Source organism: Natator depressus, chromosome 1 (assembly GCF_965152275.1).
Source record: "Natator depressus isolate rNatDep1 chromosome 1, rNatDep2.hap1, whole genome shotgun sequence".
In the NCBI taxonomy this organism is placed as follows: domain Eukaryota; kingdom Metazoa; phylum Chordata; order Testudines; family Cheloniidae; genus Natator; species Natator depressus.
In genome coordinates, this window is record NC_134234.1 from 146,733,438 (window position 1) to 146,760,180 (window position 26,743).

Consider the following 26,743-nt stretch of genomic DNA (forward strand, 5'->3'; position numbering starts at 1 on the left):
GGCACATGTGTAGCATCTAAGACAACTTAAAATTGATGAGTCCTTGATTTGCAAGAAAGAGAGAAGTAGGAAATAAACATATGGGGTGAGATTTTCAAACATTCTTAAAATACATAAGATCACAAATTCCCCTGAATTTCAATGGGATCAATGCTCCTAAATCTCTTAGGCATTTTTGAAAATCTCACCCATATTATATATATATATATATATATATATATATATATATATATATATATATATATATATATATATATATATATATATATATATATATATAAATCCCAACGAGAAATACTTGACATGTGAAAAGACAGGAAATTATTTGAAAAAAAAAAAACACTGGACTGTACATACATACCATGCAATGATCCAACTGTGACTGCACTACCTCCTGCTCTACACTCTTCATCTCCAACTTGGGCACCTGCAATTTTACTTCATCTAAAATTCTTTTACATTCCTGTAGACGCTGCTCAAAATTGGCTGGCTTCTGGAACAAGCGGAACTTCATGGAGACGTCTTGTATTTTTTTCTGAAAAGTCAATATGGGTCAGTGGTAAAAATAGGAGGAAAAAATGGAGTCATTCTCAGAATGGGTTACCAATCAGTATGTTTTCTCATGATTTCTTGCACCTCAAAACATTTGATTCTTTAACTAGACCTCAGCTGACACCAGTCTTGGTTCTCATACAAGGAAGAAAATCCTTCCCTTCTCACTTGCACCTGCAAAGGGCAACTAGATGCAACAGAACTGACGATATTCTGTTGCATGGGAAAGAAGGGAATGGGTAGAAGGTGCCTGTGTAAGGATCTATACTACTAGTGCGGAGCCGACGGTGAAAGCTCAATGTTTACTAGCATGCAGGGGGATTGAGATTGGCTCCAGTATCCATTTTCCCTGCAAAGGGAGATCACACTATACATAAGACACCAGAAATGCAGCTCACTTCCATGATATATTTTTATAGGGATTGGGAGATTATCCTTCCTCTAGTCACTGTAGAGAAGCCCTGCATGAAGCTTGTGCACTGTTCATAGGCTTGGCACAGGCTCTGGGATTTGATTCTCATATAATCAGAGACTTTAAAGTCAAAAGGGACCATTGTGATCATCTAGCTCGACGACCTGAGTCTACCAGTTAACTGCACTAATGGTAATCATTAGTGACCTCGGCTTTCTTAGAATCAGTGACCAAGAGTTCATCTGCACCAATATATTTTCCACAGTATGCATCCGATGAAGTGAGCTGTAGCTCACGAAAGCTTAAGCTCAAATAAATTGGTTCGTCTCTAAGGTGCCACAAGTCCTCCTTTTCTTTTTGCAGATACAGACTAACACGGCTGCTACTCTGAAACCAGTATATATGAATTGCATAAAAGCTAGTAAAGTCTCCATTGTACCAATTTACATTTCCTATTTATTGTTGTTCTCACCCAACGAAGTACTCATGTACTCCATCACATTTTGCCCTTTTGGGACGGGAGGGAGGGGAGTTGGGTTATTAAGCCATGTATTACGCTGATTTTTGTCTAAGAGGGTCTAACACTTGGGTACCCTAAAATGTAACTGGCTGTCACTTACATATAAGTAACCTTGACGGTAAAGTGTTTTATACAGACAGCAACTGTGGAGTTTCAGGCAAGGAAAGGACACAATCCTTTTGGTCAATAATTCGGTGTAATATTTATACTTTTAGATTCTCTGGTTATTATATTTTAATAATTCTGAAGTATTACTAATAATTTGTATTCTTCATTCACCTGCAAGGAAAGGGAGTCAACTGAGCATTTCCTTCTTCTAGAGCAAGATGTGTTAAGTAACAAAAGATCATAAGGTTTTTTGAGGAGGAGGGAGAAAAATTGTTCTCCTTAATCTCTGAGGATAAAACAAGAAGCAATGGGCTAAAATTGCAGCAGGGGCAGTTTAGATTGGACATTAGGAAAAACTTCTTGTCAGGATCGTTAACCACTGGAATAAATTGCCTAGGAAGGTTGTAGAATCTCCATCATTGGAGATTTTTAAAAGAGCAAGTTCGACAAACACCTATTAGGGATGGTCTAGATAATACTTAGTTGTGCCATGAGTGCAGGGGACTGGACCAGATGATCTTTCAAGGTCCCTCCCAGTCCTACAATTCTACAATAAGCAAAATAACCCTCCTCCTCCCCCGCAAATAGAAATGTTTCCTTTTGTCCACTGTATAACTGCTTTGAGCAAATCATCTACTTCTGAATTCCCAACAATACCACTTTATGATAAAGGACATGGGACTGGTTTTCAATTCCTCAAAATATTTCTAACCTACTAGGAGTAAATGGTTCATTAGTTACCATGACAGAATAAGATTATTGTTTTAGCTAAACCAGCTTTCCCCCTTCCTTCTCTCAGGCTCAGAACATAGCTCCCAAGATATGTTAATACAAAAAAAGAGATAAGTTTGGCAAAGGAGTAGCAGTTCCATCACTTTAAGCACAATTATATCTTTTTTACAGCTACCATTTACTTTCTGCCTAGATATTTCAAATGAATATCATCACCATATTGAGTAGGTAATGCATATAAGGAATTTTTCTTAGAGCAAAAAATAAACGTGTACAGTATTTATCTACAAATGTCTCTGCTCTTGCACTGTCTTAAAACTGGAGTAGCAAAGTGAAAAATCAGGCAACTTTTTAGTTTAAGTATAATGTGTTTAGTTTTCAGTAAAACTGTGATAGTGATTAATTTTATGTACACACAAAAAAACCTTTAAAATTTTGTAAATTAACCAATTTTGGTTCAGATCTAAGTAACTGCATGTTATCTAAATGAGTCAATTCAGATTGACAAAACTCATAGTAATGTGCATGATCATTTAGAGGCCTTTTGAGGAACTCTCTCAGGACAAAAGGGTGTTAAGGAATCGACTCTATCACATGTAGGAAAAGAAATTAATGGCATATGTATCAAACAACTCCAAAAACATTAAGGCCTAAAAATCTCAGTAACCGGATCATCTCTCCAGCTGTTCATCTCCTCCTGTGAATAAGACCTGTTTTAGGGAGGATATTCTTCTCCCAATACACACACATCTCCATAAAGGTTAGCTTTTCCCTAACTTGCCCAGTATGCCCAGAAGTGTTCACCAGTTGTGTTGCTGAATGTACAAGGATCTATGTACGGATCCTTTTGAACCCAGCATTTAATTGATGGAATGCTGGTAGTATCAGAGTTGCCATGGAGACCAGCAGGGAAAGAGTTAACAGGAGATATGTATGTAGTTACATATATTCGTCAAGGAATGAATAGATCCCATAAGGAAGAGGAGTTATTAAATAGTATAAAACGTGTTTTTTAAAATAAATAACTATTAACATTTTATTACTTGGCTTTTCTATGTCCCTCAGCACCAAACATTACACACAAGCATTAATCAATTCATCCTCTCAGCAAGTCTGTGAGCTAAGGAAGTATTATCATTCCCATTTTAGAGACTGGGAAATTGAGGCATGCATATTAAAGACGACTTTGGCAGAGCTGGGGAAAAAACAGATAACCTTGCTCATTGTCCTGTGCCTTAACCACAAGATCAAACTCTTGCTCTCTGCTGCTAAATCATGGTGTTTTGCTTACCGTACCATGACAGATGAGATGATCAGTGATGTATTTTAACATGAGTATCAATGTATTTATTTCACAGCACCATGGAAGTTTAGTATTCATGCCAAAAGTTGAATAGACTGAAGAGGATTATAGGGCCAGGAATGTTTCAAAGACCATTTGGGAGGGCACAAAACAGAAAATGGAATTTTCTTGCTCCTAAATGTAATTAAGCCAGCCCTCATATCAAACGTGTCTCCCTTTGTTTATTAAGTGAGTTGGAATAACATGTTAGTTATCACTTTTAATCAGCAATCACTTGCTCAGGCTGGACTTTGGTACTCCACTTACATCTGGCAAGCGCTTAAAATACGGGAACTGTAAATGAGGGTACATATCCTGCAAATAGTTCTCCAAAAATATTCACAGTACACAGAAGACTTATTAAAATCATACTTTTGTCCCTAAAATGGAGTCCCATAGACTTGCCAACTGGTCTATTTTTAATACAAATATCTTAATATACCTCAAATGATGATATACCCAACACATCTTGCATGGTGTTACTTTTTATGCTATTATTACACTCAAAAGATCTACTCCACAATAGGTCTACTGAGTTGATTAAAAATTTGATATGTGCAGCATTAGGTATGCGAGAATTTTTGACCATTTTTGCCATACATTGTGGAAGGCAGGAATAAAAAAAATAAAATATAGCAGGAGATTTGTCATCAAATTCTGTGATTTGTTAAGCAGACTACTGCTACATAGTAGCTCAAAGTTTCAAGGAACAACTGAACCGCCACATATACGTAAATATAAATCATCAAGACTATTTCAACATATAAACACAGTGTTGTGTATAGGAAGGACCAGAGGAAATGGAGGTTACATACCTGTGCAACATCAATTTGGGAGAAAACTCTTTTGGCAGCATCCTTACCCTGGCTTCGTTTTTTCATTTCTTCCAAACTAATCTCATGGCTTGTCAAATCGGATTGTATTTTCTGTTGGAAAACAAATTTAGTAATCAGATGTGTTTGAAACAGAACTGTATCCTGCTAGAATCAGAGTATCTAATTCCTGGCATATATTAAAGAGACATTAAGCGATAATAAAACTCTGGAAGAAATAATTTAAAGGAGAATTATTTGTTTACTGCCTTATAATTCATCTTATTTTACTTTTCTTGTGTGCAAACTCAATAATACCTTCTCCTTCTGCTTAAATGTAAAACCAAATTCTGAGTTTGTGACAATGATGACAATCCGTTGCTAAGGACATTACAATTACATTGCAGATGCTGAATATAGATTTCCTTCTCAAGAGAAACAGATGGATTACAATTGTTTGCCTTTGGAAAAAAATCTAAAGTAATTATGGAAAAGAAATATACATAAACAGGTAAAGGAGTTTACTTGGATACTTTTATTTCTTGTTTGACCTGTTGTGTTAATAGCTTTTTAGGAGATTTCTGATATGAAATATAAATGTCTTGATCAAAGTATCTGATATTTACAGTAAATGACATCATCTTACACTGGTATGTATTCCCGATATCTACAAATGTTATTTAACTTGTGGCTTAGGACTCACTGACCAAAACTTGTATTCACTGTCTGCTAGCAAGGGGAAATGTACAACAGGAGGCTGATGACAAAAGACATTCATGCATTCATCTCAGCCATTTTTTAGTGAATATTTGTATCTGTCATTTTCAGCAAGAACCAGCAGGTGATCAAATTACTACAATGCAAATTTCAGCCCTGGTCATCTCATCATAAATCAGTCTGATAAAAAGACACCAATTGATTTAAGCAATGCTGACCAATGCTGTAACATGCAAAACAATTCATATAATGCATATTGATATAACCCAATGTAGACCATTTCAAAACAATTTATATGGAAATTGTTAGAAAATTAATATCTGCTAGTAGCAGATTGCTTAACAATTACCGCTGAGAATAGGAACTCTGAAATAACTATTAGCTTTTTTCTCATCAGGAAGAGTATTTGAAACCTTTATTGCTAAATGGAAAAAAAAATTACTGTAACTTTCATCTATGCCCTGTATTAGTTACACAAAAATCTCACAAAACCACTACAGCCTACCTATAAGTAGATGCATTTCTAAAGTACACTATCTCTTAATACAAAAAAACTGTATTTCAAGAAAATAAATAAGAACCTCAACTTTATATTGCCACACAAATTAGGACCAAGCTTTTTCATTTAGTTCAAATGTGAACAAATTTTACAATTGCAAAATAATTTTTTTTTAAAATCACATCTTCATTTGTATGTTGCTTACAAAGCTATATATACTATATGCTGCATGTGTGTGTGATCAACATGGCCATAAAGACTTTTTTATAAAGGTGTGTAGCATATAATAAAACAATAAGAGCTAAGAATCTTGGAGTAGTTGGGCACCCACATGTCCTGCTGTACCATACATGTACTAAAATACATTTTTAAAGAAGCAGGTGTACAGAAATTTGTAAAACCCCATTAGCAATGTTAACCCCTTTATGTTTCTGAGGTTTTATTTATATATATATAGAGAGAGAGAGCTAGTCAGTATTATTTATAGAGCTCATCAGAAATTTTCCGATGGAAAATTCGGTCAGGAAATAATGGTTTCTTTAAAGTGAAATGCTTAGCCGAAACAGGTTGACTTAAAAAAAAATTACTTTAGAAAAAAATCAGAATGGAGAGTCAAATATTCCATTTTGAACCTTTTCAGAATGGAACATTTGATTTGCCATTTCAAAATGACTTTTTGTTTCGATATTTAAATATTTGACATTATATAATAAAATTTTTAAATGTCAAAATCAGAGCAAAACTTTTCCATTTTATAAAATACTTTGATCAATTCCCCCCTCCTCACCCCCAAATTTCATTTCATGGGAGATTTCCTATTAAGGAACAGAAAAAAATTCAAAATCACATAGTTTCCAAGGAAATGGAAAATCCAGTTTCTATCAGTTCCAATTACTTAATTCTGAGCTCAAGTATATTAATGCATAAAAATTGACATGCAAAAAATTACAAAGGACTGTGACTCTGTGCTTTGTTCTGATATAGCACAGGGAGGCAAAGGAGAGGGACAAGGACCAAGAACTACATGAGGCTTTTCCACGAGGCCTTAGCACCCTCTGCCACTTATAGGGCAGGTATGGATGTTGGATCATATTAAAGAAGTTCTGTATCAAAATCACAAATGAGTTTGATTCCCCATAGTTTAAATTCCAGGGTATTACTAATTAAGAGGTCTCTTGGTTTTTGGTACTGTTTCTCTCCCTCTATGTCTGAAACTTGCAAGCTGCTAATTGCGTTAGTACATTCTAAGACAGAGTCTGTTCTCAAAGTAATTCACACAGAGAGAGACTCAAAGCAATACTCTGTAACAACAGAAACAGCACCCAGAGACTCCCCACCCTTTTGTTGTATTAACAATTGTGATTAAAATAGAGATAGAGGATGTATGTGGATGGACGCTTGGTGTGGATAATAACTGAATGATCAGGGAGATGCCAGCCTAAGAACGCAGTGTCCATCGGCTGAAGAAGGCGTCAAGTGGAAATAACCAGAGGACCCCCAGAGGGCAGACTGGAATCCACCCAACAGCCTCAAGAATGGGAGAACCAAAGAACAAGGTAACATCTAGCAGCACGGAGTTGTCAGGAATGTGACATCTGCTGATTGATTTAGCAACAGCATGATGAAGCAATTCCCATAGACTAGCATAGGAAGAAACTCCTATAAAAATGGACTCTAGAAAGTGAGAACTTTGGAGTCTGATTCTGCAAACCACCTTCCAGGAGCATCAGATGAGCATCTGACAAGGCCCTGCTCCCTCCTCACGTCAGTGGCTTGGCATGAGCAACTCTAAGGCTGGTAACTATGATAACAACCTTGCAGAACCTCTCTGTGTGTGTGTGCATGGATGAATGTGTGAATAAATATGAGATTGAATGGAATGTTATAGCTATAACTAACTGCTTACTATGATTCTTTCTGTATTCACAATAAATGTGGTATTTTGCTTTTTTTCACTTTAATAAGATCCTGCTAGTTTTTATTTTATTGGTATAACATGGAGAGAGGCAGTGCTGGCTGAGACAGATGTGGGAGAGGTCATTCAATCAGAACCCCTGTTCTTGGAATGTATTGGAGACCATTTTTTTATTTCAGAAAGGGGAGAAAGCTACAAGGGGAGATGCTGTTCTAGATGTGATTTTGAGAAATAGGGAGAAACTATTTGAGAATATGAAAGTGGAAGGCAACTTGGGTGAAAGTGATCATGAAATGATAGAGTTCAAGATTCTAAGGAATAGTAGGAGGGAAAGCAGCACAATAAAGATGATGACTTTCAAGAAGGCAGACTTTTAGCAAACTCAGGGAATTGGTAGGTAAGATCCCATGGGAAGCAAATCTACAAGGAAAAACAGTTCAAGAGTGCTGGCTATTTTTCAAGAAAACATTATTAGGGGAACAAGGATAAACTATCCCATTGGGTAGGAAAGAAAGGAAGTATGGCAAGAAAACCCCCATTCTTAACCAGGAGATCTTCAATGATCTGAAACTCAAAAGAGTCCTACAAAAAGTGGAAACTAGGTCAAATGACAGAGGATGAATATAAACAAACAACAAAAGCATGTAGGGATAAAATTAGAAAGGCCAATGTACAAAATGAGATTAAACTAGCGAGAGACATAAAGAGTAACAAGAAAACATTCTACAAATACATTAGAAAGAAGAGGAAGACCAAGGACACAGTTAGCCATTACTCGATGAGGTGGGGAAAATAGTAGCAGAAAATGTTTAAATGGAAATGGCAGTTTTCACCAAAAAGATTAGTAGTGTTTGGACATCTAACATAGTGAACGCCAGTGGAAATGAGAAAGGATCTGAGACTAAAATAGGGAAAGAACAAGTTAAAAATTACTTAGACAAGTAAGATGCCTTTAAGTTGCCAGGGCGAGAAGCAATACATCATAGAATACTCAAGGAGTTGACTTAGGCAATATCTGAGCCATTTCCGATTATCTTTGAAAAGTCATGGAAGACAGGAGAGATTCTAGAGGCCTGGAAAAGGGCAAATATAGCACCAATCTGTAAAGGGAATAAGGACAACCTGGGGAATTAGAGACCAGTCAGCTTAATTTCAGTACCTGGAAAGATAATGGAGCAAATAATTAAGCAATCAATTTGCAAACACTTAGAAGATAATAAGGGGATAAATAAAATTCAACATGGATTTGTCAAGAACATATAGTGTGAAACTAACTTAATAGCTTTCTTTGACAAGGTAACAAGCCTTGTGGATTGTGCAGGGGGAGTGGTAGATCTGGTATATCTTGACTTTAGTAAGGCTTTTGATATTGTCTCACCTGACCTTCTCATAAACAAACTAGGAAAATAAAACCTAGATGGAACTACTATAAGGTAAGCGCCTAACTGGTTGGAAAACCATTCCCAGAGAGTATTATCAGTGGTTCATAATCAAGCTGGAAGGGCATAACGAATGGGGTCCCTCAGGGATCAGTTCTGGGTCCTGTTCTGTTCAATATCTTCATCAGTGATTTAGATAATGGCAGAAAGAGTACACTTATAAAGTTCGTGTACAGTACCAAGCTGGGACGGGTTGCAAGTGCTTTGGAGGATAGGATGATAACTCAAAATGATCTGCACGAACTGGAGAAATGGTCTGAAGTAAATAGAATGAAATCCAATAAGGACAAATGCAAAGTATTTCACTTAGGAAGGAACAATCAGTTGCACACATAAAAGATGGGAAATGGCTGTCTAAGATAGAGTACTGCAGAAAGGGATCTGGGGGTCATAGCAGATCACAAGCTAAATATGAGTCAACAGTGTAACCAGGGCCGTCCCTAGCTATTTTGGTGCCCTACGCAACTCCCCCGCTCCAAGGTGTTGACCTTGATATATTTGGAGCAATGGAACAACTGGACAAAACAAAGTCATACCTACAGTCTTACCAGGCAGATGAGGGATTTCAAAACATTCTGAAGAGTGCACAAAAGTTGGCAGAGGAACTTCACACTGAACCTATTTTCCCACCCATTCAAGAATACAAGAGTCACCAAAGAAGAAAACATTTTGATTATGAGGCATGGGATAATCCCATAGAGACCCCACACAACAATTCAAAGTTGAATTCTTTAACCAGGTGATAGATTGTGCAATACGATCAGTTGAAGAACATTTCATGCAGCTCAAGGAACACAGCAGTATATTTGGGATATTGTATGATATTCCAAAACACTCCTCACTATTCCTGAAGATGACCTACACCAGCAATGCAGGGCACTAGAGACAGTGTTGACACATGATGACATGCATGATATTGATGCGAGTGATTTGGGTGATGAACTGAAAGCCCTTTCAAGATACATTTCAGCAGGATCAACTCCAAAGGCTGTTTTGGAATATGTGTGCGCAAATAAGATGACCACCCTCTTTCCAAATGCTTTTGTTGTGCATACTTCTAACACTTCCTGTAACAGTTGCCAGTGGAGAATGCAGCTTCTCCAAGCTGAAGTTAATAAAAACACACCTATGCTCCACAATGATACAGGAGAGGATGATCGGCCTTGCAACCATCTCAATAGAGCATAAGCTGGCCAAGAGTGTGGAACTTCAGGAGGAAGCAGTTCAAATCTGTGCAACCAAGAAGGCACAGAAAGCATCACTTTGATTATTCAAACAGATAAAAATGCCAGTGTTTACTATGCAGACAAGAAAAGTTACATTTGCTGTTCAGGCGTTTGAAAGTTAAAATTTTTGAACAAGGCATTTTAAGTTGTTAGTCTCCTTTACTGGGGTAGGTAGCAGAGCAGTACCATGAGAGGAGTAAAACAGGAAGAAGGCAGAATTGAGACCTTTCAAAGTTTTGGCCCAAGTGAGGAGGTATGGGGGTGTCATCTGAGCTCCCCGCCTCAGGTGCCAAAATGTTGCATTTAAAAATTAGAAGCCTGATTCTGAAAATCTATTATCACAAAAAAGAAAGGAATTATCATGCTAGAATTTAAGGCTATTTTAAAAAAAATGAACAGGTACCAGGAATAAATTGCTATGCAGGAGAACAAACTATAATACCCAGTAGTTGCCAATAACTGAAAACTAGGCAACCAGCCACAGACTTCTCCAGCAGCCGCAGTGGTGGTTCTGAGAAGGAGAGGCCAATGTGGCTTTCTTTCAACCACTCTTCTCCATTAGCAGTTCCAACAGAGAGTCCAATTGTGGCCTGCTGTATAACCATGCAATTTTCTGAACAGATTCAATCAGGACATGCCAGAGAAAAGAGACTATACAACTCTATGGGCTCTGACACTGATGTTAGACTAATATGGTAAGATATTAATGAGACATGACGCAGGAGTAATCATGCACTTTTGTTACACCTTGGTTTTGTATGCAGTAATTGAATATAAATGCTAATGTATTAGATTAATTGCAAACGTAGTGAGCCTTTTGCATAATTTGAGCTCTCTTACCAAAATTACCAATGAGAATACAGAGCTGTAGCTTTAACTGTGACTATTATTATTATTTTTAAGAGCCTGGTGTACTCCACAAATAAACAATACATGCACAAGAGCACAGGTGGCAGAAGAAGGTGTTTCTGCACGCTAGTGTAATATTTACTTTTTTATATAATTATGTGCATCTACTTGAATTGCAGCACGTAGCTTGCCAAAATTTCCTGGTGTTTGGGGTTTTCTGATGTTAAAGGCTTTTAACTACCACTCACTATGCATAAGTCATTAGGCTTTCAAGGATGGTGCTCACTTTATCTTCCAGTTTACTTATTTCAAAGTAACAGTTTAGATTGAAATATTTAGCCATTCAATATAATAGTACTGATCATGTGTACTTCAGTTGCTACTTATCTAGATGCCCTATGTAGACATGTGCTACTTAATAACAGAGCACTGTAAGTACTTAGGGTACTTCTCAAATGTAATATCCATCAAATTCCCTTTTTAAATTGAATGGAAGGCAGGAAGGGAACCAGAAAGAGAGAGAAAGACAGAGAGACATAAAAGGAGAGCCTCTCAGAGTGTGTGACTGGTAGTAAAACAATACTCTTTACTGTGACACCCACAAAGGAACACGCTAATCATGACACCTATTTATTATTCTGCGATGGTATATATCACTATGGTAGAGCTGGAGATAATTTTATTTGAAAAATGTAGTAATTACCGAGCAAATAGCTAACAATGTCTGTTCTCTACAGCAGAATGCAAATTAATTTGTAATTATTGTTGGACCTACTATAAGGTTATCTTCAGGAACATATTCAATAAACCCAATATAATTAAACCCGGACACATATTCTCATATGGATGCATAAAGTTAGGGGCTTAGAACTGCATGTAAGTGCTTAAATAACCATTGTAGGTACCCAAGTGCTTATTAGCTGACTAAAGACACATCAAGACTCTTAATTTTAAGAGCCCATTGTTTAAAATGTGGATCATGGAATTCAGAATCACAAAACTAACTGGTTAACATCTGGATCTCATCTGAAAGGGAATGTCATTTGTTTTCCTAGTCCTTGAAGTTTTACAAGAATTACATCTACAACATACGTATATGTTAATTTCAAATTTGACCAACTGTGGAAATGCTCCTTCCTCTCTTCCCACACAATCTAAATCTCCTCTAAAGAGGTGAGTTGTGGGGTTCCTAGGATCACGGTAAACAGGAGAGCTCATTCAATTCTCAGGACCATCCTTTCCTTCATCTGGGTATGCCCATCAGAGCAGTGGCGGATTCATGATTTTGCCGCCCCTAGGCCCAGAAATAATTGCTGCCGCCCCTCCCCCCCCCCCCCCCGCAGCTCACCTCCACTCTGACTCCACCTCCTCCCCTGAGCGCGCCGCTGGGTCCTGCTTCTCCCCGCTCCCTGCCAGTGCTTGTGTGTGAAACAGTTTCGTGAAGGAGGGGGAAAGGGGGGGACACGGCGTGCTCAGAAGAGGAGGCGGAGCTAGGATGGGGATTTGGGGAAGGGGACAAATAGGGGCAGGGAGGGGGCGGGGAAGGGGTGGAGTTGGGGCGGGGCCGGGGGAAGAGGGCACGAACCGACACCGGGGAAAGCTGTCTCTGGCTGCTATTATAAATTTGCCGCCCCTGCAAATTTGTCAGCCTAGGGGCTAATACGCCGCTGCATCAGGGAATGGAGAAAATCTGGTACAAGTCATTATACTATTGCAGAGTCTTAGGGACACTTTCTAGTCCCCCCACACTGCAAAAGATGGGGTTGGAAATTTTTAGACTACATTGCCATTTGCTTTTTCCACTTTCAGGTCTTTGCTCTATTAGCCAGGGAAAAACCAATAACTTGAGACTAAGTTCCCTGTAAAAATTCTTCTGTATATAACTGACAGCAAACAGCTTGGGAATAACTTCCTTTGTTAGGACAACATGTTCAGCAAGTCCTCTATTATTGCTCCCAAGGATGTGATTGCCATATATGGTAATTGGGCTGGGCAGAGTCTCAGATTCAATCTGCTCCTGGGAAAAGAACATTTACTGAACACCTAATTTAGTATTTCTAAACCACTAGGCACAGAGGTATTTATTAGTAGAAGGAAATAATAATTTTTGTGGGTCCAGAATAGAGGAAACATTTCTGAGCCAATGTGAGTTTGGCAGGCAACAGCTAACATCTTTACAAATTACTTTGCTTTACAACTTAAAAAAAAACTCCATTGGTGCATGAAGTGTATATGTAAACACGTTTTTTAAAAAACAGTGATTTAAATAGATCTTGAACGGTTGTACCTTTAGTTAACAGATGATAGTTCAATGTATAACCACTAGACCACGACACTGCAGCTTTGAGTCAACGGGAACATTCCACACTACTACTTTATTTGCAAACATCCTATACGCTAGGTGTAAACTATAAAACCAGGATCAAAAATATAATTACGAAGAGTATGAAAATAGTTTGGATACAATATTTCATTCATCATTGGTGCACTTGTGCATTTGCTGTATGTGAAAGGTATGACAATTTCCTGCAATATCCTTAAAAAAAACTCATTGGAAAGTTCATGTATTATTGTGGGATGGGATTGTATGTAATCTCTCTAAGAGGGAGATGTAATATGAGCCCTGGATTTTCAAAGGACTATTCTGAGATTGTGCCATACAAGAATGGACTGTTTGTTACAAGAAGTGTGAAGAAGATGCTTTGGGGAATAGCTAGGGAGAGGTTAATGCAAATGCCTGACCTCTGTTTAACCTATGTTAAACCCAGCCTTTTGAAGCTACACCCTGAAGAGAAGGTGATTATGTGCAGATTATCTGTTCTCAGAGGTTGGAGATCAAAGACCTAACCTATATAAAGGAACAGGCTGATCTGTTCAGTCATGATTCTGGTTCTGAATCTGAGACAGTTATGAACTTGTAACCATGGGGGAAAAACGGTTGTGGGTTTTGGAGGACTGACAACTATCAGAGCCAGGGCTGGATTTGGGGTTACCTCTGGTAAGCTTTTTAGCATATGTGTAGATTCTTTTATTGTTTTGAACAGTTTTGGGGTTTTTTTTTGTAATGCCTTCATTTTAAGAATAAACATGTTTGCTTAGAAAGGGCTGTGTGGTAACACATAAATACAGACAATTGCACTATTCATAGCCTCTGGAGAGAAAGCAAAATGCAGAAGTTGACCTTTTAGACAGTCTGGCTTGCTGGGAATATCACAGTGTAAATCAGGGAGCTGTGCAGCGTTAACATGCAGTCAGGAGGAAAATAGCCACAGGTCTCTGTCCAAGAGAGGTGATGACTGAGGAGCTGGGAGTCGAGAGTGAGTGCCCTTGGTTGAAAACAGGAGGGAATACAGGTGCAGTTACCCTAAAAGGTGGTAACTCTAAATTTAGATTTAAAAAATAATCCTCATGGTTTAAGATCTATTAAAGCAGGTGGAAAAGTTATTTATTTTTAACCAGACCCCAGAATTCCCATTCTGCAGGACAAGCTGAAATTTTTATTTTTTTCCCCGTTCCAAATCAGAAAATATAAAAATTTTGATATTTCTTGTGAAACTAAATTTCAAAATTATATGTTGGAAAAACTGACAAGACCCTTCCTTTTGGCTTTATCTAAAGTTTTCATTTCAAATGTATTGACTAGACATAGGTTATATTGCATTCCATAATAATTTATAATAGAATATAAAAGTCTAAACATTTTGACCATTAAATTATAACATGACATCATATAACAGTCAAAATGTTTTGACTATATTATTTTAAAATGAGCATTTAATAATTATTTTGAATTTGTATTATAAAATGAAAAAATAATTATGATTGGTTTTCTAGTTTGTTATTAGTTATTTGTATTCTAACTGGTAGTTGGTAATTAATATTTATATGGGTAATAGGTTTGGTAACTAGAACTTTGTTTGCTCACTGGTAATTGATATGCCAACTGGTTATTTGTAATTGGTATCCTAATTGGCAACTCGGTTGGTAATTTCCCACTCTAATTCGTATAATGAAAATAATATAAATTAAAGTAAAATAAAAATATAAAATAAATATAACACAAAGCAATATAAAATAAAATAATATAAATGAAAAAAAATGACACCTCATGTCATAATGTAATGTTGGGGAACTGGCCAGTGGCAAGCTGGCCAGGTAGCCAGTCAGTGACAGGGGCAGCAGAGAAGCTAGCCTGCCTGGTTTCTGTTTAAAGTTTTGACAGAATTGACACCCCCCCCCCCCCGAATGTTTTGATTCTGTCAAATCAACATTTTTGATGAAAAACTGTTCCATCACAGCTCTAATAAAAACAGATAGCAAGTAAGAAAGGCTAGCAGGCATCTTTCACAGTTTAAATGGATTCCTCCTTCCCAAACAGCAATATATGATGGGATTGATCGAAGTTACTTACACCTTTCCATAGTAGCTGGCATGTTGAGTATTTTAGTTCTGACCCCTGTTTAATCATACTCTCTATACTTTCTAGTGTCTTTTCACTGGACTTCAGCATTAGTCAGTAGACAACATAGCTAATTTCAAACTGGCAGTCACATCTATAAATCAAAGTGAGAGTGAGATTTCAGGAAAAGGTACTCCTCAAGGATTACTCAAACATGAATGAATGAAGGCAGGCTGTGCCTGCCTTGGCTTGACAGCTTCTATACTAAACTCTAAGCTAAACATTTTCCTCCACAGATTGATCAAACAGCAGATTATACTCTATGCTTATAATTTATATAGAAGTGGAAATTTATGTAAATTACAAATAAAATTGGAAATGCAACATAGTGCATTTTCTACCCTTCTGCTTTTTGGGGGAGCCAGTCCGACGATGACACAAACTCCCACAGGAACTAAGGACCACCACTAATTCACCGTCTTTCACTTCAAGTGCAAGGTGCACTGCTTTCACTGTGTTTTCTCTAACACAAACACATAGCAACATGCGTTTAAAAAAAAACCCCCAAAATAAAACCGTATCAAAACAAAACACTACCTGCACACAGACCTATTCCTCTGTGAAGCTGACAGAAAGAACAAACCACACATGACTGATGTCAGTCACATCGCTTAATACACTACTGTAAGGCATACAGATACTATGGTGTGTGACGGGGCAAGGCTATAGTAAAGTAGTGAGGAACAGGTATGTTAGCCCCAGGATAAACAAATCCCTGGTACCATGGTAACCAAATGGCAGTTGCTCCAGGTTAATCAAGACACCTGGGGCCAATTAAGATCCTTCTGGAAAGCAGTGGAGATAGCTAGGTTGATTGGAACACCTGAAGCCAATCAAGGGCTGGCTGGAACTAGTTAAAAGCTTCCCAGTAGGTTGTGTGTGTCAGGAGCTGTAGGAGGAACTAAGCAGTACAAATCCATATCAGGTGCAAGGAAGGAGGCCTTGAGGTAACAGTGAAGGAAATATTGAGAGGGCTGCTGTGGGGAAGTGGCCCAGAGAATTGTATATGTCCTATTTCCAAAAAGTCAGCTACCATAACTGCTACTATTAGGGTCCCTGGGCTGGAGCCCAGAGTAGAGGGCGGGCCTAGGCTCTTCTCCCTTCCTCCCCCCCGGCCCCGATTAATCACTGAGACTGGGAGATAACAGACACTGTGTGAGGGAGGGTTGCTTCTCCTCACCCCCCTTGCTGGCTTATAATGAAAATGGCTCAGTAAGCTGTGACCCTTGACTCTAGAGAGAGAAGGGCTATGTGGAGGGTCACAGTGAGCCTCTGAGGCTAGCGAAATCCACCAGGAAATGCAGGACCCATGGAGACAAGGGCAGAGCTTTGTCACAGGTGATAAGGACAATATAAGAATCTATATAGAACAACAGAATTCTGAGCAGAAATTCAAATTACTCAGATAAAGTTTGAGTTTGGATTTCAGAATGATGTTTAGATCAGCTGCTCCCTTTTGAGTACTAATGTTCCATAGAGAACTCAATGAAATAAGTCTCCATGTTTCGAACATGAAAAAAGTATTAATGTCTTTAACATTATCAGCTGCATACACCATTGTGAATTCTTTATCCTAAGTCACTGACTCTGTAGTCAATGATGTGTAGCATGTTGTGTTCCTCATTAAGTGAGATGTCATATAACTCAACAACTTTTGCTATTAAGGCATCACATTAGCATTGCTCCAGTACAAGGCACAAGGGTATTTTAACAACATATGAATAACCACTCTCACTTAAGATGTAATCAGAAGTTTAATGCATACCAACATATAAGTATGATTACTTAAATATTACTCTTTCAGAATGTGAAGGGGCAATAGTAGAAAGGCAATATATGATACTTATTGCCTCTCTTTCATTTACTAAGTAATTTTATGTAGATCATTTGTCCTTAGCACTGCATTTTAGACAAGTGCACAGCAGAAAAAACAGACACAAGCCTATTCCAAGATATTTGCAATGGTTAGCTGAGCCCAGGAAGATGCTTCTTTCACACACCATAAAAAGCCATGCTGCTTCTTGAACTAAACAGAATGTGTACTATGAAAAAAGCTAAGCATTTATACAATGCCATATCTTTAATTACCTGGAAAATTCTTTTAAAATTCTTTTAAACCAAACCTAAAATTTTAGCATTAAAAAACATGCAACCAATTAGTTAAAACACACAGACTTCAGTGGAACTATGAGCACAAACTTATGCAATAATGTAAGTCTTTGGAGGACTGGGGCCTACACTAGGAGGACTGGGGCCTACAGTAATAATTGGACTTTAACAAGAAAAGTTCAAAGTAACAGCATAAACTGAGGAATAAAAAAAAATGCTATAAGTGTTATGGAATTGGTTTATATAATAAAAAATGCCAACTGGAAAAAAACCTAGAAATTAGTTTGCAGCACATAAGTATTTTTTTTAATTTCTTTCACAGTAAGTAGACTGTTTATTAGAGAATGAGTACTTTAAGTAGCACACAAATTTTATATTTGCAATAGATTTTCTTTTCTTTTTGTAATAGCAAAACTTTAAAAACTCCATGTACTTCAAGTAAAAAATATAATCAAAGAGCGTTCGTAAAAATAAAGGGTGAGAAAATTTCCATGGTAATGATTTTAATACTTGCACAACCTTTGTATATTCATGTAGATTAAAAAGAGGTCATTGTGGAATAGTGAGGTCAAGCATACACAGAAATGACTTCTCCTCCCTCATGAATATATTTTTTAAGATTTGTCTTATTTTATTCTCTTTCAACACATGGTTTTATCACTTTGCTTTACAGGCATCTGAACCCATTAATTTCTTTGAATGGCAGTGGTTAGGCTACTGTGTTTGAATACATTATCTTCAGTGGGAGGTGGAGAGAGACAGGCAGCAAGTAGTCTGTTACCCGGCAATAGTTCTGTAGCATTAAATTCTCAGTGCCACATGGTGGAGTAAGAAGCACATGGAATTTGTATTCAAAAGGTGATCCAAAGCAGGGCTAAAATAGCGCATATTTAACACTGAAAACTCCCCTTTTCTTTTGCCATCTCTCTACATGTATCAAAGTAATCACTTTAGTTTAACAAGAGGAGCTGCATTTCACTTCATTTCCTCTCAATTTCAGCCCTGGATTTGACATCTTTCTGATTAAAATTCCTTCTATTCTTCTAGGAGTGCAACGTACTTTACTGAAGAATTTATTTTATAGTCTCTGGGTTTGATTAACCATCACGAATGAATTATCCCCTTCCCTGGAAAAAGAATGGCATTCACTCTAAAGGTGAGGTCTCATCTGGAGTACTGTGTCCAGTTTTGGGCCCCACACTACAAGAAGGATGTGAAAAAACTGGAAAGAGTCCAGTGGAGGGCAACAAAAATGATTAGGGGACTGGAACACATGACTTATGAGGAGAGGCTGAGGGAACTGGGATTGTTTAGTTCTGCGGAAGAGAAGAATGAGGGGGGATTTGATAGCTGCTTTCAACTACCTGAAAGGGGGTTCCAAAGAGGATGGATCTAGACTGTTCTCAGTGGTAGCTGATGACAGAACAAGGAGTAATGGTCTCAAGTTGCAGTGGGGGAGGTTTAGGTTGGATATTAGGAAAAACTTTTTCACTAGGAGGGTGGTGAAACACTGGAATGCGTTACCTAGTGAGGTGGTGGAATCTCCTTCCTTAGACGTTTTTAAGATCAGGCTTGACAAAGCCCTGGCTGGGATGATTTAGTTGGGGATTGATCCTGCTTTGAGCAGTGGGTTGGACTAGATGACCTCCTGAGGTCCCTTCCAACCCTGATATTCTATGAAAGGCAGGTAGTAGGACAGCCACTACTTTGACATGGGAGTTCCATCATGAAGAAAAAGCTCTGATCTCTTTGAGGAGTATCTGCTGGCACACCTCCCACAGTAGATGAGCCAGTACCTTAGCCCTGCCACTGGTGGAATGAATCAGGATAATTTACCCATTTAAAATGCATTGTACATTTTAAGGAACTTCAGACTGAGCTTCAGAGAACAGTAATATTTGAGCTTAATCTGTTCTGATGAGAACTTGGTTTCCTCAAAAGACTTTACCTGAATCTTAAAATAAAATTGTAAAGGGAAAAGATTCAACAAATTCTGTGTTGTTTGATTTCACACCTATTACAATTAGGTGAATTCAACATCAGACAAGAGGCAATAAATCCATGTGCAACACAAATTTTTTGGAGAAAGAGAAATGAGTTTGCCCATGTATCCAAAAATATTCCAGCTTAAATTTTGGTTGGTTGAGTGTTACCCTGATTCAATGGTTAAAGTACTGAAATATTGCATCTTATATAAAACCTGAATCACCATCAATACTACATCTGTGGATGTATCTGTGCCAGTTTCTAAAGGATGTATAAATCACCATTTATTTTGATCAGAGCATATTTTTGAAAAGGTCCATAAACAGCAATATCAAATGGACTGTACTGAATGTTTCCTAAACTGCTAATCTTCAGAGAGATAAATTTAGAAGATGAAAATAATACCGATGCTACCTTGACGGAGGCTGGTTTAAGCCCTGAGTTACCAAATAATACTCTCTGTTGATCAAAGTTTGAGGAGGAAGAACAACAAATTTAGAGGGACAATGGGTAAATACTATAGTTTAGGACTGAAATTTGATACATGAGGAGTAAATCATCTAAGCTGGACTCCACTCTTACACTGGTGTAAGATGGGAACAACTCAACCAGAGTCAGTAACTATAACAGTGTAAAATTAGGCTGAGGGCACAATAAGGCCTGGTATGGTCTAAATATTTGTTTTTTGCTTTAAATTATACATAATTTTTGATGGAATTTTTAACTTTTTACAATTATTTTTAATATAAAACACGCAGGACCGGATTTCCAGAGTTGTGGCGGAACTGCAAACTCCCTTTGATTTCAGTGGGAGCTCCGTACTTCTGAAATCAGGCCCACAATGTCTTTGGTCCATTTTTGTCTATATCTGAGACCAACTCTTCAAGCTTCTACCTGCCAGACATCTGTATTTAGGAATCACTATTTCCAAAAGCAAATGCAATTGGCAGTAGCCTTACAAATCCCTACAATCCATAGATACTTTTCCATGTTATTTTCTCCTGATATTGTCTATACTTTTTATTTAATATCTAATTACCTGAAAAGCTATTGGATTTCCTATAGTACAACTTGAATACTTTGGTATTAGAAATAGCAGGTTTTATTTCAACTTAATTTTTTTGTTTTGTTTTTAAACAAGGCTATGGATAGATGTGACAGTGAAAATAGTTGAAAAGTACAAACTGGTGTCACATATGGTAAACGTGCTCTAGGTTCAAAGCCTGAACAAATAAGTTGTAGGAGGGAAAGGAAAGGATGATTTTCTTTTAAACTTGCCTAAATTGAAGAACAAAAATGTAAGGATATTTATGTAAATCAAAGTAACAATTAACCACAGTACCTGTGATTAGATAATTCAGTAGCAAGCCATATGCCATCTAATTGGCTTTACAAATAAACCAACTAAAAGTAGGAAGAAGCAGATGAGTAAACTCTGGCATAAGAAAGTTTGGATTTTAAAGAGCCACATTTTGTTTTTCATTGCCATTTTAATGTTACTGTATAATCTTCCATGGCATTTAAGATCCTTTAAATCATCTGGATAGGCACAGGTAAAAAAGTTGAAAGTAAGATTTTATTGGTACATAAACAACACCCTTTAAGTAATACTTCTATCTAAAATTTACTTGTCCTTTCAAATGTAGTGTGTTATAAAAACCTGTTGCAAGTCCGTCTTTTTAATTTAGAGCATTGCAAAAATTCTAAACCTCTTATTTTAAAAAGAGAGAGACAGAAAGCCCCTCACTCTTCAGTGATTCAGAAATCCAGTGTGATCAACAAATCAGTTCAAGACTATTAACCCACATGTAACTTACTTGTGCTTCCTGAGGGACTTGTGCAGCATCAACTCTCTCTGCAATGTAGGTTGTTAATTGTCTGTCAATGAAGGCAAGAGACTCTTGGATCAAACGAAGGGTTTTGTCAATTTCCTGGGCAGACTGGATACTCTGTTCAAGAACCTTTTGTCTTCTCACAGCCTAAAGACAACAGCAAATAAACAAACACATACATAATTCATTGAAAATTTAGTCGCAATATTTTCTTCTCATAAACATAGGCTGCAGCATAATTAGTACTCCTGACTTTTTCACAACCACCTTTTTGTAAGATAAACTTCGCCTCTTTTTGCCACCCATTCAGTTCTTGTTAAAAGAATTTGTACAGAAAAACTCTAAGGTTTGAAGGACCCCTAATAGCCAAAGCTATAGTGAGGAGGAGACAGCAAAACTGTAAAATAAAACCATCCTCCCTGATGCAGTGTTCCACACTGGGGCCTGATGGGCCTCCTGATCTCATTATATAGTTCAAGAGATTTTGTTTACTCAGGATGGGGTTACTGTCATCACAATCCAATCCAAGATAATCCATTCCAGCAAGTGAGAGGAATAAAAGATCTCTCGAGAAGGAACTCTCACATGTGAAATATAAAGTTTCGTGGAGTAGGGACTGAATGCTAACTCTGAAAGGAGGATTGTATCCTTGTCTTCATTTTTAATGCCCTTCATGGTCTATCCTCATCCTATATAATCTCTTCTACTCTGTAGAAATGCAGATCCCAGCTGGTTAATCATTCTCAAGTGTTTTGTAAGCATCAAGCCAAAACTGCATTTTAAGGAAAGATTAAAGGGCAGTAATGTAATAGCCCAGGGGAACTCCTTCCACGCATAAGAGGTAGCATGGGAGAAAGTACAATGGTGCTTGTCAAATTTTGAGAAAAGCACTCCTTCAAATCTTCCCCAACAACCCATTTATGCCATTATGCATTCAAAACACTTGATAAATCAGCTGGTAAGCTGTGACTGGTGCTTATTATACTGTTTGTAATTATCTCCCCATTACCTTGTGCTTCCCACTATCTGTTTGTTATATCCACTTGTAGTCTCCCATATTGAACTTAGATTAAAGAAAAGGAGGACTTGTGGCACCTTAGAGACTAACCAATTTATTTGAGCATAAGCTCACAATAGCTTATGCTCAAATAAATTGGTTAGTCTCTAAGGTGCCACAAGTCCTCCTTTTCTTTTTGCGGATACAGACTAACACGGCTGCTAATCTGAAACCTGAATTTAGATTGTAAGCTCTTGAAGGCAAGGACCCCATCCCTTTGCTTTATATTTCTTCAGTGCCTAGTACAATGGGGCCTAATCTTTTCCATACCATGCTACAAAAAGAGACAAACAATGATACCAGTCTTTGTTTGGGATCATTAGCTTTTTTGTGTAGAAGTCCAGCCACATTGCTACCCATAATATAACAGTGACTAACTTTCCTTGTAAATTATGAATTAAAGGGGAAGTAAGACGGCGCTGGGGGTGGACTATCATGTTGTCTGGTCATGGGATGTGGGTGTTCACACCAAATACAGATTTGTTTGCTGAGCAAGGGATAATGGCATTTTATTCTGACTTCATAGCTACCTTCAGTTTTTAGGACCCAATGTCTTTTGTCAAAAAGGTTTGCAATATCTATCAGACAATCAGCTAGTGTTTTGTGTGTCTGTGGTAATAATATATTCTAAGTGGAATGCTGGTCCTTTCAGGTCCTTACTTTCAGTCAGTCAGAGAGTTATTATTCTGAACACTCTCATTGGCTGATGTTAATAGTGAAAGGATAGAGTACCCTATCAGTATTTACTATTTTGGGTGTTTGTAAGATGCTTTGTACTATTTCTAAACAGCTTATTAGATAACAGCCCCGTGGTTGCCAGTTCAAGGAATTTTCTGTGGAACAGAAAAGCTTTGCAGGTTGGATCCATGCTGTCAGTGTTAATGGAAGCACCTGAGGTACTAAAGTAAGAGCAGATTAAATTTTTTTGTTAAAGCTAATGTTAAAAAATTACAGTAGGCAGGTTAAGAAAAGTATGTCTGTACAGCTGGGTATTGTGCTTAGATAATCCACTTTACATCAGCAAATGAATCACTGAAGCAATGTTACTTCATAATGTACCACTAGACTTTGCTACTTTCATGACTTTTACTTTCATCTGCTTTGAGGTTTTAACTTTCTCGTATAGTCAATGTGAATATGGACATTTTCTGGAAAGAGACCTCAAATTCTTAGAACCCTAATCTGTCTTTTATTAAAAAGGGTAAGTTCAGTTTTGAAAACTGTCAACATCTATCATTTATAAGAACAGTGACTGAAAATGAGGACCATAAACTAATAGCTAGAAAAGCCAGCTGGCAGTGGTGTTCCCCCCGGCATTGTGTGCTCATATGTGCATAAGATTTCATTTCAGGTTTCAGATGCTAAAATAATAGCCATCATCCAAATTTGTTATGTACTGTACTTAGATTATAAACATAGGGGGACAGAGGTGCTATACTGGATTGTATACAATGGGGTCCTGGGCCATGACTGAGGCTCCTTGGCACTATATTAGTATTATTACTGGGAGTAAATAAACTGCAGTGAAATTTATTAACAATAACAATTAGGACAATCTAAAAACATGATCTAGATTTTTCGAGGTGTGTGCATCAGTGAAAAATAAAACACTCAGAAACACTACTTTAAAAGGACACTCTCCAGGCTGGCAGTCCTAAAATGAAACCTGCATTACCATTCCCACACACTACTTCATCTCTCTAAATATCTTAAGAAGTTCCACTTTTCCTGAACTCAAATTCTACAAAATAACCAACCACTCCACATAAGATGAAAACAAAGTAAGCTGGTAAAGAAAGAGATTTCTATTTTAAAGTTAAAGTGGGAACAAGTTATATTAAAATATGCAAATGTCTCCTTTTAACAAATTATAGCAATATGTATTAGAATACAATAACTTAATTTAATAAATAATAGAACTACTTAGTTTATCCCCCAGCATAGAAGCTATGTTTCAGGACCAGGATGACAGATGTATTATACATGAAACGTTATTTATATATTCCTTAAACCAAATTGCAGAAATAACATTGTGCAATATTTTCTAATTTTTTTTTAATACTACATTGTTGCATCTCTGTCGGGACAGAAATGAGGTTGTGGTTCTTAAGGTATGTAAATGGGGGGCTGAGCTCTTCTGAAAATCCATCCTAACTGTAGGTGCTGGGCACTTAAATCTGCCCCTAGGCTCTTTTGAAAATCTAGCTCACAGTGGCTACCATTTGAGAGCACCACGTACTTTGCTATACAGTAGGATTTCACACAATCTGTGTGTTCTCTAATGCTGGGACACTTGTTGCTAGGTTGGGCTGTAACCTTTTGTTTAGGAATAGTGGCCTAGGAACAGCCAGCATACATACAGGGAAGTGTATTGGCAAGGCATGGACTTGAGATCAACAGTGGCCACAAGTGCAAGAAAATTAGCTAACATTTGAAAAATGTCTTTTACATATAGCAAGATAGTGAAGAAATTAAATATGTTCATTGCGTGTGTTAGTTTTTTAAGCTGAACTACACTTTCCTTTAGGTGGAAGAACACCCAGAATGAATGGTTCAGCACCACAGTATATAAATAGGTTTGAGAGCAAAACAAGAGGCTCTAGCCCTACTATCAGATCAGACAATAAAGCTGAGGGCTCCAATATGTAAAGCAACATCTCCAACAGTTTATTGGTAAATGGGAAGTTTCAGGGCAAGCACCAACTGCTTAGATATTTGTGACCTAGAGAAATTTTGACAGCTGTCAAGAAAAATAAAAGCAAAAAATTATGCTTTTAGGAAACTGCAGAATGAAAACAGAAACATGTTAATTACTGAATTTTTCTGACAGTCTCAATGGCCATTTTATATATTTTTAAAATGCTTTAGCATAAAATTGTTACTTTGTAGTACAGAAATAACTGAGATCAATGTATAATTCAAGAATCAACATCTGGAAAACTCAGCAGACACACTAAATGTTAAATATATTCCATATAAAAACTTTACATTAAGAGAAATTAGGATACACTGTGAAGCATTCAAATATAAAGAAATATGACAGTTAAAGGTGCTCATTCAATCTTAACGCTATACCCCATGCCTCTTGATAAAATCCCTTTTGGTATACATTATGATGTAGCCTTTTAATACATGTTCACTTATTGCTGTATTTCTCAAATAATACAATTAATCTTTTCAATAACCTTAGTTGTACAGGTAGTTCCATATATATATTATGGAGGTTCTAGTCAGTTTTATAGTAAAGGGAAAACAGAGTTTTACACTTGAAGAATGTAATCTCTGTGTTATCTGTGAAAAATACAGCATATCCACTCCCAAATTACAGCACTTACTCTTTGACTACAGAATGAATTTTCTCAGAATTCAAAAGTGACTTTATTAGTTTGAGTTGAAATTAATAAAACATCTGTTAAAAAAGTTAGCATCCAGTTAGACTTTTTTGTCCTGTGTCATCTCAATAATGGAACAAGAGACTCTTCAGACTTCTGAAATGGTTAAAACTCATGCATATTTTCTGGTTATTGGATGGTGTTAACCCAGTGCAGAGTCAAGGTTCTTTGCGTGCCTTAACTGTGCATTTCCATATCTTAACATATTTGGATTTATTTTAAATTTAACTTAACTCTTGGTTTATAATGTATGTTGTTGGGATAATTACATCCCTTTTTTTTCTTCTCCAAATTACTGATATACTCTCAACCTTAACAGATTTCAGAGTAGCAGCCGTGTTAGTCTGTATTTGCAAAAAGAAAAGGAGTACTTGTGGCACCTTAGAGACTAACCAATTTATTTGAGCATAAGCTTTCGTGAGCTACAGATGAAGTGAGCTGTAGCTCACGAAAGCTTATGCTCAAATAAATTGGTTAGTCTCTAAGGTGCCACAAGTACTCCTTTTATTTTTTCTCAACCTTAACTAAATTTTAACTTGGTTTTTGTCTGGGAATAGATAAGGTTATTTTGGGACTTTCATTATAAACACAATTTTCACATGCTTTCAACATTTGGAAAGTCAACTTTGGACTGATATTTTCCATGCCCTCATGCCAGAAGTAATTCTCTTAGAAACTTTAGCAATATTTCTTACACTATTTTTGAGCTAAGGGGCTACAAAATACAATTGTCTGGAATTAAAAAAAAAAATACCCCTGACCTCTTGGTTCCATGGTGAGAGACA

The 26,743-nt window shown here is 37.2% G+C and overlaps 1 protein-coding gene across 6 annotated transcripts in view; it reads right to left on the bottom strand.

The window, feature by feature from the left end:
• DMD (dystrophin) overlaps positions 1-26,743 on the bottom strand; it is a 1,886,383-nt gene that overhangs the window by 1,127,817 nt on the left and 731,823 nt on the right. For all 6 annotated transcript variants that reach the window (XM_074968560.1, XM_074968534.1, XM_074968525.1 and 3 more), the window contains 3 exons: positions 21,495-21,656; positions 4,482-4,592; positions 362-535 (listed from right to left, as the gene is read on the bottom strand). In XM_074968560.1, coding sequence (XP_074824661.1) covers positions 362-535; positions 4,482-4,592; positions 21,495-21,656 — 447 coding nt within the window. The remainder of the gene's footprint in view (positions 1-361; positions 536-4,481; positions 4,593-21,494; positions 21,657-26,743) is intronic.